Here is an 18,203-nt window from a genome sequence, read left to right as displayed (position 1 = left end):
GATTTACTGAACTTTGGGATTGAGTGTGCAGACTCTGACAATAAGTATAAAACTAATAAACTAAACTAAACCAATTCCATGTTTCACTTCATTCCTCAGTCACCAAACATATACTTTTTATTCTCTCTCTTACAACTACACACACACACACACACTCACAATTTTACAAGTGCTTCCAAAATAGTTTTTCTTTCAAAATTTGCACTTTCAAAACTGAGATTTTTACCTAAAACCTAACTCAGACAAGTGACTTGTTTATCATGTCATAAATGGTATGACATGTAATTGAGTAAAACCATTTGAACATATGGTTTTGTCCTCACTGAGAACTCTAAAGCAAAAAGCACAGTTCCAGAGTTGCTTTCTACCACTTATGATTTCAAAGCAGTTTTTGGGGAAAAAGTACACCATTTCCTATAACGTTTGAGTAAAGGTAATAAGGGGAAGGGGATGTTGGGAAAAGAATCCCTCTTGGCACTGATGGAGGAATGTACCAGCACTACAAGAGAAGCACTTTAGAAAACAGAATACCTCAATTCAGTGGGGGAACTTTACTGCAGAATTTATGGAGGAATCATGCAAAGAAGAAAAAAAATTCCAATTTCAGCCTAATCACCACCAAGTAGTTTGCTGGCCATTCCCATGCCCATTTTCTCTCCAGTAGTCATAAATTAAGACTCAGCAGGAGTGATTGTCTTTCTTAGTGACTGCAATGGGAAGCATCTGTTTCTCCTGCCCACTGCAGTAACACTGCTGTGGCTATAATCTGAAACACTGTTTTAATATTATATGTTTTTTAGAACAGGTTCTTTCACTGCCTTTCTCCCATCTTTCAGCTTTCCCATGCCCTGATTTAAGAGATATGTCACATCCCATCTAGAATCCTTCAGCATACTAGTAGGGATGTACAAGCTACCTATTGTGAAACACTGTGCTAATTTGCAGATAATAAAGAACAGGACTTCCAGTTGAAACAGACTTCATTACTCTTTTCAGACAGGAACAAAAATTTAGAAAGCGTGTTCATGCAAATTTGCTACTTGCCTACCTGGAGAAGCCATTTTCTTTTTCTTTCTTTATTTTCATTTCACCAGAAGATGATTTACTCTAAAAGACATAAGTGAGAACTGGGTCATTATGCTATCAAAAAATGCCATCAGATTTTCCCCCATGGATCCATATGTGACTGACAAAGGACCTTGCACTAGAAGCTTGTGTATCTTCATGTACTGAGAAACTTTTCCACGTTATTCAACATGCGAGGCCAATCCCAAACACTGCATCTTTTCTATTGTTAAGATGTCTCTTGTGTTACAACCCCATCTTGTGTATTCAAGAGTTCTGACTATTCAATTCAATTGTGTAATTACAAACTTTCCTAGGCAGGAATAGATGGGATAGGCAGTTATTGAAGTAGTCTTTGTCTACCCTCTCTGACTGATCAAGGCACAATGACAGACAGACAGATAGATAGATAGCATTCAGCATTAAATTCCTATGGTTTTCTCATGAGAAACTAATTATAAGCTGATATCTTTACCTAACATTAGTAGGTTCAATATGGCATTTATTGTCACAAACTTAAGACATTCAAATACAATGATGTCATGTAAAATTCATAACTCCGTTTTCTTATCCTCAAGGCCTTAACTTTTTCTTGGCATCAGAACTGCAGATCAAAGAACTTAGAGTCTGAAAACAGAAAGCGGCTCTTGTATCTTTATCCCTAACAAAAGTACAACTGAAAGAAGTAATATCCCTATCACAGTACTGTACCTTTTCTTCCTTTCGCTTCTCCTTCTCTCTATCTTTGTGTTTGTCTTTGTGTTTGTCATGTTTTTCTGAACTGCCATCTTTATGTTTGGTTTTCTCCTTCTCCTTGTGTTTCTTCTCTGAGAAATCTTTGTGTTCACTGTAGATTTAAGAATAGTTTCAGTCAGAAAAGAGGCAGATGAAAAAAATGACCCAATATCAGCATCCAAAAGTCAAGCCTTCAAAAATTCATTGTAATAACTGTATTGATAGGAGAAGGAACACTAGTTGCCATTAACTTAACTTTTATGTTTAATTTCTAACAGCAGTAAAGCCAGGCTGCCTAAGAGAAATTTAAAAAATTCACAAGTAACTGCATTTCTTCTGACATAATTACAAGAGTATGTGTGCTTTGTTTAATATGTCTCAAACTCAATAATCTTCAATAATCTGACTGGAATTCTCAATCGCGTTCTCCTACCTCATTGAGGCACATGTAAACTTAAAGAAAACAATGCAATTATAACGACACTACATTTATGACTCAGTTTCTTTAAATTAGTCAACACTTTGTTTAAAAAGAAGAAAAATAGAGACACAAATGTTTCAGCAACAGAACTTTATTTCTCCAATCACTCTCCAGGGAAAGCCAGCAAATGTGTTCAGAGATAGGCATGTAGTAATGGCACCCTAGTTATAGAATGTATTCTCCAGACGGGTTCTCTCAGCAACTATTTCACTGAGGTTTTTTTTTTTTCAAAAATTAAAAAAAACCCTCATTTTTAAAGCTGTTTAGATGCTATATGAATTCTGCTGACTCTTTTAGGATACTTTATACTTCGGCAGCTTTTCATTTTCCCTCCTTTTATTTTTTATTTGTAAATGATCATGGAAAAAAGAATTAAAGAACTCTATAAAATTCTTACTATTTTATACTATTTCTCAGAAAGAAAACAGTACATGTAGTATTGACCAAACCTTTTTATTCCTCTTAACCTATCATTCTGTCTGTTAACCCACAGTGAGAAGCAAGATTTCTTAGGGTTGGTTAAGAAGGACAGATTTACATTACACTGAAAAAAAGGTGATATTTCAAAATTCACTATTTCCATGGGGTGGAAGAATCTTATAGAGAAAAGCCTATTTCCCAATTAACTGAACAATGACTGTTTAGATCATGACCAGCAAAGTCTGTTTACTTTTGATCAATAGCTGAGAAAATTGTGAAGACATGTTACAGAAATAATTAAGGACAACATGTGGTTCACATGAAAGAATTACATTATACCAAAGCACATAAGGCAGCACACTGAGAATAGCCTGTTAACAGTATAGCCTGTTAATATTACACCCATTAGGTTCCCTTACTTATCTTGACCCTATTTCAACTCCCTGACTCTACAAGGTAAATGTTTTCTGAACTTCCCTTACATTCTTATCATTAGCTAGCACCACTCTATTTTTATGGTTTAACTTTAGTCTTCCATACATATTTTAATGTGATTTACTGCTCTATGCATCTAGGAGAAAAGTTTGCTTTGCAATTTAATACGAACTGACTGTTATACAGTGGTACCTCGGGATACGAACTTAATCCGTTCTGAGACTCTGGGCGTATCCCGAGTTGGTCATAACCCGACGCAAATTTCCCCATAGGGTTCAATGTAAATCCGGTTAATCCGTTCCGCCCTCCGAATTTAGTCGCACCCCGAAGCAAATTTTCCCATAAGGTTCAATGTAATTACCGTTAATCCGTTCTGGTGTCCGCGGACCACGCGTCAGGGGCGGGAAAACGGCCGGGTGCCGCACGGTGGGGCGGGAAAATGGCCGCGGACCACGTGTCAGGGGCGGAAAAATGACTGTACCCCGAGGCGGAGTTCGCACATCGAGGTAAATTTTTGCAGCCGGAGCTGGTCATAACCCGAAAAGTTCGTTAGTAGAGGCATTCATATCCCGAGGTACCACTGTATTTCCCAAACCATCATAATTCTCAAACCTGATCATAATTACCCACTTGTTTTTTTAGATCTTTAATTCTGAAAAAGCAATTTTAAAATAATAAGCTCAGAATACATAAATGGTTATCATATAATCATGGAAAAAATATCAGATTTTAAGATAATGCCTATCTAAGATCACCTAATGAACTTAATCATTGGGTAAGGTTTTGAGCCTAGACCACCTCAGGTTTAGTCCAATACTTAGTATTTCTTCTCCTACAGGTAAGAGATAAACACTACAGATATTTTTAAAAGTCAAACCATAATTTGATTTGGCCTTATGAACCAACTGATTAATACCTGATGAAACAAAAAAACCTCCAAAAAATAAGCCGTTTACCAATACAGTTTTACTGAGTATCTAAAACATTGATTTTGTTCACCAAATATTTCTAACAGCAGATCCTGTACTGCCTGTGCTTTCTTCAGCATTATGATTTGCTATAGCTCGAGAACAAGTAAAAACATGAAATTTCTGGTTTTTATGATATGAGACGGACTAGTAGCAAATCTAGTCTGAAGACAGTTTGAAGCTAGAATATGGAACATATACAGGATATAAAGAGGGATTTAAGGTGCTGCAGATGTTATGGATTTTCCTGAATTGTTTTATACCAAGTTTTATGGCTGTTCTGGACAATAAACTAAGAACGTTCTCCAGAGGCCCCGCACAAGTGTTTTATTCTCTGCACTTACATGTTCCCTAACCATAATCACTAGAAAATGGTAAACCTCATTCTTATTCTGAGATTAGAATTTGAGCCAATTTTGCTAAATGTCTAATATATATGAGAATATTACTGTAAAAATTCTTATAATTTATAAATTCTGTATGAAAGGGAGACTGATGTGAAGATTCCAGGCTCAAACAGCATGATTAATGATGTTTCAAAACAATGAAATAAATATTGACACCCAATTTATGATTTGTAGCAAAATGGCACTATTAGTGTATTCAGTAACAGAAACTTTTCACTTTTTTTCCTTATGTCCTGAATTATTTATGAAGTGTACAAATAGACTTGTAGGAAAACCTGTCATTGTTTTCAAATTAGCCCACTGTTTCCAGAACAGCATTAAAGTAATAATTCAGGGCTTTCCTTTCTCACCTCCATCCCCAAGACCTCTTCCATTCTGAGAAGGAAAGGGACATTGGTATAGTTGTGATCCACCATCACTGAGCAATACTCCATAGTTATACATAACAAATGTGAAATAATCACTTAAAGGTGTTTAAGACTCCACATTATTAGGACTGACCCAAACTATGCAATATCATGATATATAACAAGTAGGCTATATTTGTTATTATTAAAATGGGAGACCACCAGGACCACAGGCCAAACAATAGGGCTCTGGAGTAGACTTGTTAAAAATATCCTAGAAATTTAGAAAGTATCTCATAGATGTGATTCAATTTTCACAATAGTTCAGCCCTTAATAAAGAGGCAGCGTAACTCATGTCAACTTTGCCCTAACAAAACAAGTTATCTGTGATGCATATTCCATTTCCTCACATCCATCTGAATCTTCTTTGAGTTCTAGAATTCTGTTTAAGGAGACAAAATTTCTTCCATCAAGAAAGGTGAAAGCAAGCAGGAAAACTTGCAGAGACTAGCACATTTATTTAATTGATTTGAATCTGATGCGTCGTTCCTACTATAGCAACAATAATTTTCCTTTTGGGCAATACCCAAACCAACTTTTTGGAAAAGTGCACTGACTTCCACATTTAGTTTGATGCTGGTTGCTTTACTTACCAGAGAAACATATCTACTTTCCCAAAATTAACCAGTCTATATTAATTCTACTAAATATCTGGAACACAATGATTTGTGAGAGGCTATTTTTCTTGTGCAATGTGGGAAAAGTTTATAAAGAATTGCTGGCCATTCCTTGAATGTCTCTTCTTTTGCTAGTTTCAGGTAGGACTCAACAGGATTTTGCAGAGATCACTCATACATAATTTTAGTAGTGGCAATACATACAAGTTTGATATGTGCAAAATGGATTATGCTTATGGAGAAGACAAGCTAAGACAAACCTAAGAAGTAACACCCCAATTCATAGTTGAAATGACTATGTTTCCCCAGCCATGGAAATGTAATGGTTGAACTGAGATCCAGAAAAAAACAAATTTAAGCTAATCTCTCATTGGATAGACTGCCCAGAAGTAAAAGAACATTTTTTTTATTTCATAGAAGAGAAAAAAATGCTGGAAGGTGTTCAGCTGTTATCAGCCACTTACATTATGACCACATGGAGAAAGCAGAAACATCATAAGCACCAAGACAAACTTTTATTTTAAAATGATTACCTCCCTTGAGTTATCTCCTTTTTAAAACAGTGATTAGCCTGAGTCCAAAGGATGTTCAATTATTCACCATCAAAGCTAACACTAAACAATATTTTGAACGAGAACTCAAATATCAGGTGATTTAAAGAATTACATAAAGACATATTGATTGTGAGGAAGGAATGCAGAACAAATAATATCTAACATTTTTTACAACTAAAGTAAATTAAAAACATATTCAACTAGTTTCTAGACACTGAAAGACAAATTTTGCTTTTGTAGATTTAACAGAAGTCCTAGTTTGGTATTCTGAAATAAATGCAGCAGTGGAGGGTACATGCATCAGTAAGCTGTGTCCCCCTTTGAATTACGAAAGCACACAGTTTAAATGAAGATGGAAGCTAAAGATTCCCATGTTTCTGCTCAAAAAGGCACCCTGTGTTTTGATTCACAGGAAGGCAAGTATTTTGAACATTTATTTTCAGATATTTATTCTTTAACAAAAATCTGCAAAAAACATTTTAGTTTTTAAATGGACACATAGCAATTTCTTCAGGAAGCATTTAATTCCACTGAGTTTTGGAGATTATGCCAAAAACAATATATTCCTTCAATGCCATTGCCAGTGTTAAAGATATATTTTCTTTTCAAGATATGAATTATGCCTAATTATCATTCTGGCTCATTCCAACTATATTCTGGTATCTCTTATTTGGTAAGCATAAAACATTGAACAGAAAAGTTGCCAAATGATTTCTTGAAACTATCTGATGCCCTCTAAATAAGTTGGGGCTACCTACAAGGTTATTGGCTATGATAATTGGAATATTAGGAATTGTATACAGGTTGACCAGTCCTAAAGCCTAATTATGAGTGATGGAGGAGTAACTGTAAGAGTGCCCAATCTATAATTAGCAATATAGTAACTCTTTAGTGGCCCAAATAAACTTCTAACAACATTGCAAACTTTGAAATTCTATACAATTTTAACCACATAATGTCTAGAAACCAAAATTAAGTACAGGTAGTCCTCGCTTACCAACCACTCGTTCAGCGGCTGTTCAAACTTATGACAGTGCTGAAAACTGAGATTTACGACCAGTCCTCATAATTGTGGCCGTTGCAGCGTCCTCACAGTCACATGATTGCAATTTGGGTGCTTGGCAATTGGCGTGCATTTATGACTGTTGCAGCATCCTGCAATCACGTGATCACCATTTGCGACCTTCATACCCAGCTTCCAATAAGCAAAGTCAATGGGGAAGCTGGCAGGAAGTCACAAGTCGCAGTCACGTGATGTCGTGCTTAACAACCCATGATGACTTGCTTAATGACCACAGCCAGAACTGATGTCATAAGTTGGCAGTCATATCACATTTACCTTAACAACCGTGCTGCCTAGCAACAGAGTTGCTAGTCCCAATTGCAGTCAGTAAGTGAGAACTACCTGTATCATTACAAATTCAACATTAAGATTGGGGTCTGAAAGTGCTAAAAAAAAAAAACCCAGCCTTTGTTGTTTGCATAAAGTATTCTATGAAATAAGATTTACTTGATGACAAGATAGATGTCATCACAGGAAATCACTAGTTTTCAGTGAGTTCTATCTGATCATGAAACATTACTATCCAATAAAATAGTTAAAATAGGCAAATACTTCAGATCTGCAGAAGTTTTGTGTGTGTGTGTGTGTGCGTGTGCACAAACATCTTTGAGTTAGTCTTGACTCCTAGTGACTGCCTGGACTAGTCTCTACAGCTTTTTTGGCAAGATTTTCAGAAGTGGTTTGCCAGTACCTTCTTCCTAGGGCTGAGAGTGACTGGCCCAAGGTCACCCACCTGGCTTCATGTCTAAGGTAGAATTAGAACTCTTCCAGTCTTCCAGTTTCTAGCTTAGTACCTTTAACCACTGTGCCAAACTAAAAGCAAAATCTTGGAAACCGTATTAGAAATTTCCTACCCTTATTTATAGAGAGTCTCTTTGCATCCTTTGAAATGCTTCTTTTCAAATTTCTCTTCACCCAATTCTTAAGATTTACGTGACTTAAAATTATAAAATAACGTTATATGAACGAAGGAAAACAAAAGCAGCTGTAAACTGATATCTATCATTATGAGTTCCCAAAATGTGATTCCTAAAATCTATTTATAGTCCCTTACCACAGTAACACAGATCTAATTTTTATAGCCTTAAGAGTGTTTCCTATTTCAATATCATTTTATGATGTGACAAGACCAATTATGGGTAACATTAATATGGTCAGCATTTTTATAGAACTGTATAAATGTGTAGCAGCGTCACAGGCCTGTTAAGATGACTTCAAGATACACTGTATTAGTATGAATCATTTTATACTAACTTTTCATGCTTACAAACTTTCCATTTGGTTAGCTACTATGGGAAACAGAACACTGGATTGATCAAACAGGGTCTTATGATTTACAGAACATGTAATCATTTTATGCTCCCCAAAGGTATCTATAGGATCAAGTACAACTTGCCTACCAACAGGGGTCTTTATTAATCTAAGTTAACCCAAAAGAACCAAGCCCTTTAGAATATTCAGAAGGTAAATGAAAGTTGAACTAAGCTTGTTCCTTTTTTTAAAAAAAGAGCTTTATTAAATTTCAATAAAGAATAAAATACAGAAAGATCAAGGAAAAAGAAGAAGATAGCAACAGAAAGAAAATACAGAAGGAAAAAGAAAAAACTAACTTCCGACTTTGTTTGGTACAGGTATAGATATAAAATACATTCACCTCTTATTCTAATATTTTAAAAGCTACAAAATAAATCTGAATCAGCAAAAAATATAAAACAGATTAATACAAAGTATTTCTATAGTTATAGAATAAATCAGTCATTAAACTACAAAATCAAAGTTTTATTTTTTTGAGTCTCAAGTAAAATGTCCAAGACTGGTTTCCAAATAGAAACAAAGCTAGGCAATGTCTTTTCTTTAATCAAAGTAGTCAATTTCGCCATTTCTCCCAATTCGAACTAAGCTTGTTCCAACTGTTAGACAAACTCTCCAAATTCATCTCTATAATAACAATCAGACTGACATAATCTGGTAACCACAAATAATTTATTTAAGATTTTGAAAGCCCATATTTTGCATGCCCATATCATTAAAAGCACCTAGCCTTACCTGTTACTGTATTTGGATTTTTCTCTGTCTTTCTCTTTATCCTTTTTGTGCTCTTTGTGTCGGTGTTCTCGGTCTTTGTGTTTATCTTTATGTTTGTGCGAATCTATAGACAGAAGAGCAAAGAAAGGAATTAGGAAATAAAACTGGGGAATAAAAGTGATTTCCTAGAAACAGTTGTCCAAATTGCTACAATACTACTAATTATACATTGCCACCCCAGCTTGCGAGGGAGATGCTGTCGATGTTATGTCCTTGTAAGGATCTGCATGGGAGAAAACAAGGTAAATTTAAACAAAAGCAACACAGAGTTGCTATTTGCACATCAGGGTTTTCATTGATACCAATGTTGTCTCTTGACAGGCAGGCACTGCTTGTGATGGAGCAGGTTTACAATTTGGAAGCCCTATAGTATTCATGGCTCCTGCTTAAACAGCAGGTAGAGGCTGTGGCTAGTGGGGGCTTTGACCAGTTATGGTCTACCAATTGTGGCCTTACCTGGTAAAGGAGGACCTAGCTATAGTAACTCATGACTTCATTATCACCAGGTAGACTACTGCAATGTGATTTACGTGAGTCTGCCTTAAAAGACTATTTAGAAATTACAGCTAGTCCAGAATGCAGTGCCCCATGTATTAACATGTTTCTGATGCTGTAACACTAAGAGTCCTGCACTTGCTCCCAATTCAGTTCTGGGTACAATTAAAAGTATAGCCTTTAACCTATAAAATCCTTCATAGCTTGGCACTTAGTTATGTCTTCAACTGTGGCATAACTGCCTCCTTCAATCTGTATTGACTACACCTAGTAGAGTGGAGGTCAGCAACCTTCTGTGTACGGCCAGAGGCCATGCCATCACTACCATTTCCTCCTCCTCCTCCTCCTCCTTTTGCTGTTGCTGGTGCCAGGCAGGGGATTTGTTGCTCTGCAGCAGCTGGTGAAGCCATCACCAAAATGGCCACCTGAGGAGGCAATGAGTGCTCCCTCCCTCCCTCCCTCCCACAGGCTGGTTGAATATATTTCTCTTTGGGACCATGATTTTGGGTGGCAGGCTATATCTGGCTCACAGGCTATAGGTTGCTGACCCCTGCAGTAGAGCTTCAAAGAAGAACCTTCTCATGGTTCCACACCTCCAGGAAGTGAGGGGAGCTGAAACTACAAAATACTGCCAATGGCAGCACCAGTGTGGTGGAACAATCTCCTGATGGAGATCAGGCTAGCCCCTCCTTGATGTTTTTTACAAGGTTATAAAATCTGAAGTTTTATGGTGTCAGTTCAACTAGGTAGACTTTACGAGAAAATCAACTCCACAGGAAGGTTAAATCTACTTTTATTGATAGTTATAACAACAGAAATTTGCAACTCTGATTGTGTGGTACTTCCTCCCCCTCCTTATACTCCTGTGAGAGTGGCATCTGTCTGAGCCTCTTCACATTTTCTGTCTGTTGTGGACTTATGTTTTACCCCTCATTGCTTTGGTAATGGATTTTGCATATCATTCACTGAAGGATAAAAAGGAGGAGGAAGTACAGCACCATCACACTTGCAAGATTTTGTTACTATAGCCAGTCTCAATAAAAGTAATGTTACCCCTGTGGAGTTGATTTCCTGGTCTGGTCTACCTAGTGGGGCCGACACAGTGGCTCTCTAGTTATATTGGTGACCTACATCCTATTAGTTTGTGTTCATACAAGAAAAGCCTTGTCAATAAAAGTTACTACCTAAAAAAAGATCAGTATTATGCATTTCCATAATGATGATACACAGGAATCCCCCACATAGCTTCAGCTTCTTTAATGGAACTCAGAGGAATTAGCCCTATATGAGGGAAGGATTTATTTCCAGGTCACTCAGTGAGTTCTATGATCAAGTGGGGACTTGAACCTTTATCTCTCTGGTACTAGTTGAAACATTTTTGCCACTTTACTCTACTATGCTACCTGCAGAGAATCAGAGTGATGACCTTGAGGGAAATAGGCAAGAACTATTATATAAGCAAAGTGTGCTGAAACATTCCTTAATTCCTGGGAAACAAGATAGTATTTGCAAAAGACTCAGCCAGCGTCCTCTCTGATTAACTGGGATATAAGATGGAAGGGAGGTATAACACAATCAGGCTTGCAAGGTTCTGTTGTTAGAGCCTATCTCAATAAAATATAGTTCTAGTCTTTCTGTAGAACCTGTTTCCTGAAAGGCTGACAGTACCTCTCTGGAATGCACACTACATAGCTTTCCATGATCTTTCAGAACAATGGATCATTTGAACTGAACCATTATCTTTGCAACCTCACTCTCAACCTCTCAGTTCCCAATTACATGGGAGTAAAAGTAACTTTCTCCCAGTACTGGAAAGAAGACAATTGTAATAAAGATTGGGAAGCATGTTACACACTACACTAACAAGGTAAATAGTAAGCATTATCAATTATAAATTAGGTTCTGATATCTTCCTTCCTTCCTTCCTTCCTTCCTTCCTTCCTTCCTTCCTTCCTTCCTTCCTTCCTAGTATAATGAGTCCAATTTTAATATCAAGCCTGAAGTATTGTAGCTTATAATATCCTTAATAAAAACTAGGTAACATTTACTATTCCCAACAGTTTAAAACATAGTTTAAATTTTTTTAATAGTGATATTCAGAATATCTTGGCTATGCTCAATAAACAGAAAAAATATAGAAAAAGTTAAACAGTTTTATTTCATAAAATAAATTTCATTCAATTTCAGAAGCATGTACCTTCCATATAAACACATTTGGGAAACTGATGGGAATTAGTACAGGGAATTAGATAAAATTGTGCAGAAAACCACTGAAGTGGTTGTCAAAGAGCATAAAAGCAACCTATACTGAAACACAATCATGTTTTTGACGGCTATTAAAGAAAAATAAATCTGATATTTATTTAGCATATATTTATCACATCCCAAGCTTTTTGGAATAAGTAATTTGGAATAAGTAAAAAAACTTCACAGTCACCCTGTCAAACAGATTAAAATGAAATTCTGACTTGCCCAAGAATACCACTTCTTAATGAAAACTGAACCCTGATCTCCCATAAACCTGGTGCTAGGAAACTGCTATTGTCAGAATCACACCATTCTCTTAGGAACTGCTTCCTTATCCACTTTGTGTATATGCAAGGGGGAGAGGGGATATGGAATCCAGCAATGCTGCAAACTTTGAGTATTATTTATTCTAGATCCATTTGACTGGTTGTTTTTTCCCATGACTCAAGACACCTTCAGAGGAAATTTGTTCTGAAATCCAACTCTAATGAACTACACTGGCTATTCAACACCATATGAAGATATATGCTGCAAGGGAAGCGTGGATTGCTTGTCTTTGGGCTGTAGCAGAAAAATTTCTAACACATTCTTACTTTAGCCATAAGGAAGCATGAGAAAGTACTGGTATTCAAAATGGCTTTTTTTTTTCTCCAGTTAATGCAGCACATTTGTTTTCACTAAGCAGTGTTACTCTGTGCAGTTTCTTAAGTATACTAGCACCATCAATCCATTCTCAAGTCTGCACTAAGAAAGTCAGTGGTAGGAATGTATCTATATAGTAATCTTCTCAGCACTCCCAGCACAAGATAAAAATCTAGGATTTATTTTTATAATTGCAATCCAACCATACAGGATTTACAGAGTAAAAAGAGGTAGAGGTGGGTAGACATGAAAATAATAAGCAACCATTTAATTTTTGTATTCCATGTATATCTACAGATTTAGAAAATAATTTTATACATTTTGCAGAGAACAAATAGCAAGAAACCATTAGGATTTAACTTTTCAGTGGACATGTATAGTATTGTACTGTTAACAGTAGGGCAATGAAAATATATATTTATATCACAGATGATTAAAACTGATTTTCTGGTGTCTGTATATGAATACTTGCTTTATTTTTTTAAATTAAAATAAACACCTTAAGAATTGGCATACTGTAAACAAAAAGATGGGATATAATTTCAACAAAAAAATAAATTCCAGCTATCAGATTCTCTTTAAACTGCAGAGGTAGTCCTCAGGTTGCGACTGCAATTGGGAATAGAATTTTTGTCGCTAAGCGATGCAGTTGTAAAGTGTGATGTCACAAGACTACATTGCTTAGTGATGGGCCACCAGTGTCAGTGACAGAAATTAAACACATTATTCAGTCACTGAAACCTAATAAGGCACCTGATGAAGACTACCCTCAGAACTTTTCAGGACACACATTGACTGGTGGGCTCCACTGCTGGCAGGGCTATTTACATATACAGACAACACTGGCCATATTCCAGCAGGTTGGGAACTTTCCACTATAGTTCCCATACACAAAAAAGGAGATAAGGAAGACCCCAAAAATTACAGACCCATAAGCCTTATTGATATAACAGCTAAGATGTACGCAAATATCTCCTGAGAAAAATAGAGGATTGGGTGATTGAGAAGAATATATTAGTGGAAGAACAGACTGGGTTCAGACTTGGGTACTTCACAATAAACAATTGCTTTGTAGTACACCATCTTTTTACCAAATATTCAACAGATGGTAAACATCTGTTTACATCTTTCATAGATCTTAGTGCGGCATTTGACTCCATAAATAGAGACATCTTACAAAAGCTTGCTAAGCGAGCTATGGAACCTAGACATTTATATCTGGTAAAGGCCCTCTATACAAATACATGCCTGAAAGCAGTATGGAGTCAATATCTCTCTTACACAGAGCATACCCACTTACAAAGGTGCAAGACAATGATGCACCTTGGCCCCAATGTTGTTTAATCTTTATATGTTAATGACATCCCAGGATTTCTCCATTCTGCAGATGTTCACATGCCAAAGATTCTTAACAGACACATCAACATCCTTTTGTATGCAGATGACATGGTTTTGATGGCAAACTTTTTCAGGCCTGAGAAGACTGATGGGGAAATTTGGTGCCTATTGTGCTTCTAACCTTCTGAATACTAATAAGGCTAAATCCAAAGTAGTGGTTTTTGGAAAAAGAAAGCCCAAACACAATTGGCATTTGGATGCAGAGCTTATAAAACAAATAGATTTCTTCTCATATTTAGGGGTGGTTTTTACGGATACAAAGTCTTGGGTACTTCAAACAAAGTTCTATAAAAGGCAACAGCAAGCTCCAAAAAACTAAATCATTTAGTTATAGCCACCCAAGTACTCTGCTCCCCATTCTAAAGGTCCACAAGGCGAAAAGTGTACCAATGTTAATATAAGGCGCAGATTTGTGGGGCCTATCAAAGTCCTCCTTACTTGAACAAAATCAAGCATGCTTTTTAAGAACTATTTTAGGGACCGACAGGAATATACCTGCAGCAGCAGTAAGAGCTGAAACCACCACCCATTCCATTTATAGTCTAACAGTAATCAAAGTTTTTAATTACTGCTGGAGGATCCTGGAACCTGATAGACTACCAAAAATGTGACTTGAAGAACCGATGGCCACATTTCAACCCACCACATGGATCAATCAACTTCTCCAAACCATCTCAGATCTCGGCTTCTCAACACAATATCTATTCTCAGCTGGACATCAGGCCAAGACAACATTCAAACAAAGAGTTCTGGATGTTAATGTCCAAACCAATATTGAGTCACTTGCAAACATCAGCTCATTCAAATGGCTGGCCAAAAATAAAATATCCTTCCAAACAGAAAAATACTTGATAATGGGTTTCACTCAATACCATAGGATAGCTCTTACCAGAGCAAGATTTGAGCAGTTAGATTCTATGGTCAAATATGGACAATTCCACCAAGTGCCATATTCTGAAAGAATATGTATTTGTGGGGCATCAGAACTAGAAGACATTGCACATGTCCTGTTCAACTATCAAGTATATGCCTCAGTAAGGGCTCAGTACTTACAGACACTACTTGATAGAATCATATACTTAGATTATCTTATTTCCTTCAGGGCACAAACAAATATGTAATCACTAGAACTGTTAAATTTATAGTCAGGGCTGCCCAACAGAGAACATGTTTGATAGAACACACTGGGGTTGCATGCAAAGGTTATGAATTCACCTAAACACATACTGTTTTCAAATTTTAATATTTTATTATATATCACTGCACTCTATTTTATCTTATACTATTTTATCCTTACTTTATCTTACCTTACTACATTTATCTATTTTATCTCACTGTAGTCTATCTTATCTTATTTTACTGTACCTCACTTTATTTCATTTTATTGTATCTTACTCTAGCTGATGCCTATGCTTTGATAATGGTCAATTGACTAATCAATAAAGTATACTATTATTGCTTAGAGACGGCAATCCTGGTAGACCTGGTTGCTGTCATAACCCTGGGATTATGCGGGTCATTACCTGAGGACCTTACATGACCACTTTGTGGGAAGAGGTGGGAGTCCCAGACAAGCAGGCCAGGGGGCGAAAGCTGCAGGCAGTTGGGTAGGTGCTGCGGGCAGGTGCTATGGAGAGTGGGTGGGTGCTATGGAGTGCAGGCTGGTGGGTGCCATGGGCAGGCACTATGGCGTGCAGGTGGGCGGGCAGATGAAAAAGCAGTGGGAGAGACTTTTGACCTCATGCCAGCTTCCCCATGGACTCTGCTTGTGGGAAGCCAGCAGAGAAAGTTGCAAATAGGGATCACATGACTGTGGGATACTGTAACTGTTGCAATTGCGAGCCAGCTGCCAAGCACCTGAATTGCAATCATGTGATCACAGGGACATTGCACTGACCACAATGGGTTAAGTCCCACTTGTTCAGTGCCATCGTAACTTTGAACGGTCGTTGAACAAGTGGTCGTAACCCTATAACTACTGTATTTCTGCAAATACAGAGGGACAGTCAAATTCAAAGGCATCAATACAATCTCCATATACAGATGCAGTCAAAAGTATTGATGCCCCTCCACTTCTTCCCAAAGAATCCCAATCTACTGTGAAATAAATTGAAACTGACACAAGTAAATAGCATGCACCATTCTTTACTCCATAGTCCACAGAGCAGATGCTTTGCTTTTGATGAATGACTTCACATATTCTTGTAAATAACAAATGAAAATGGTATGGACATAATTATTGATACCTCTTAGAAGTTAAAAACACATTATTGGATTTTAGTGATCTCTTAAGCAGACTATTTACTTTAATTAGTATTACAGGTGTCTTCAATCTCATAATCAGTCACTCAGCCTATTTGAGTGGAGAAAAGTACATTTTGTGTCATTGTGTGCAGCATGGTGAACACAGGCAAGAGAAAGAAAAGCAGAGAGCTGTCTGAGGAAGAAAGGAAGAAGTGAATAGACAACCATAGTAAAGATAAAGGCTACAAAACCATCTCCATAGAGCTTCATGTTCCTGTGATCACGACTGCTAATATTATCAAGAAGTTTAAGGTCCATGGGACCATAGTCAACCTCCTTGGATATGGCCACAAGAGGAAAACTGACCCCAGACAGAATAGGAGAATCTGAATGGTGGAGAAAGAACCAAAGAAAACTTCAAAACAGATCCTGGTTGACCCCCAAGATCAAGGCAAAACAATATCAAGTTGCACCATCTGTCTCTGTCTGACTGAAAGTAGAAGACCCAGGCAGAGCCCACTTCTAAAAGACAGACACAAAAATGCCAGACTGGAGTTTGCTAAAATACATATTGACAAGCCACAGTCTTTTTGGGACTGTCCTTTAGACAGATGAAACAAAATTAGAGCTTTTTAGTAAGTCACAGCAGCTCTATGTTCACAGAAGAAAAAATGACGCTGTTAAAGAAAAGAACACCATCCATACTGCGAAACAAGGAGGAAGCTCCATAAAGTTATGGGGTTGCCTTGCTGCCTCCAACACTGGGTGCCTTGAATTTGCACAGGCAATAATGAAATCAGAAGATTATCAAGGCATTCTGGGGTGAAACATAATCTCAGTCTCAGTTGCAGGTCGTGGGTCCTCCAGCACGATAATGACCTGCAACACACATCTAAGAGATCCCAAGAATGGTTGAAAATATTGTATTGTTCTGAAGTGACCTGCTATGAGTCCTGATCCGAATCCAATATAACATCTACGAAAAAAGCTGAAACTCACATTCGGGAGAAGGAACCCATTAAAGTTAAGACAGCTGGAGCAGAATGGGACAAATTGCCAGTGCAGAAGTCTTATCAAGAGCTACAAAAAGCACTTGATTGCAGTTATTCCTCAAATTGGTATGTTACAAAATATTAGGTTAGAGGTACCAATAATTATGTCCATGCCATTTCCATTTGTTTTATTAGTTGTAAGAATATGAGTGTGATACTATACTTTAAAAGCGAAGTTCTGCTCTATGGACTATGAAATAAAGAATGGTGCATGCCATTTGTGTAAGTTACAACTTATTTCATGGCAAATTGGGATTCTTTGGGAAAAAGTACAGGGGTACCAATACTTTTGGGTGTATCCGTAAATGAATTAGTTCAATTCATTATGACAGAAAATAAACAGAAGCTTAGAAGAAACCTTAACATTTTTGACATATTTCATACTACAGTGAAAGAGCAATTCTGCTTGCTGCTTCTTAGCATGTAGAATGGATGAAGAAAGAAAATACTGTAATGTAACATAAAGTGACCTCTCTTGGGTGGGAAGGGGTTCTTCCAGCATTCAGAAGCTTCCTAGATTGTGTAGTTCTTCTTCAACCTAGTGCCCTGTTTGCTGTGGAAAAGAAGATATGCTGAATTTCACTTCATCTATCCTCTCTTTTTTTCTAGTGCACAACAGGACAAAAAGAAAAACAAATAATGCATCCATATTATGACAGGTTTTGAGCAAGACAAGAGAAGAAAGCAATCTTCCTCAGCTCAGGGCAGAAAACAAGACATTAGAAGATTAAATGACCAGTCAGAGAGGTAGTGGAGTAATACAGGTAGCAAGGATTGGTGTGGATGGACAAAACAGCCAAGAATGATTGCAATCCCAAGCCCTGCGTCAGGAGTGTAAAGCCAATGCTTAAGCAGCCCAGATGGGAAAGAGTGTAATAAGAGACCTG

The 18,203-nt window shown here is 37.1% G+C and overlaps 1 protein-coding gene across 1 annotated transcript in view; it reads right to left on the bottom strand.

Annotated features, from left to right (window-relative positions):
• TOP1 (DNA topoisomerase I) overlaps positions 1-18,203 on the bottom strand; it is an 89,919-nt gene that overhangs the window by 44,494 nt on the left and 27,222 nt on the right. The window contains exons 3-5 of the mRNA XM_088153518.1: positions 9,200-9,302; positions 1,777-1,912; positions 1,049-1,107 (exon numbers count right to left, since the gene is read on the bottom strand). Coding sequence (XP_088009644.1) covers positions 1,049-1,107; positions 1,777-1,912; positions 9,200-9,302 — 298 coding nt within the window. The remainder of the gene's footprint in view (positions 1-1,048; positions 1,108-1,776; positions 1,913-9,199; positions 9,303-18,203) is intronic.

Source organism: Python bivittatus, unplaced genomic scaffold (genome assembly GCF_059951505.1).
Source record: "Python bivittatus isolate LINGU-HERP-01145 unplaced genomic scaffold, Pbiv_v1 ctg000700_np1212, whole genome shotgun sequence".
Lineage (NCBI taxonomy): Eukaryota > Metazoa > Chordata > Lepidosauria > Squamata > Pythonidae > Python > Python bivittatus.
The sequence above is the reverse complement of the archived record's forward strand: the minus strand, read 5'-3'. Positions and strand labels throughout refer to the sequence as shown.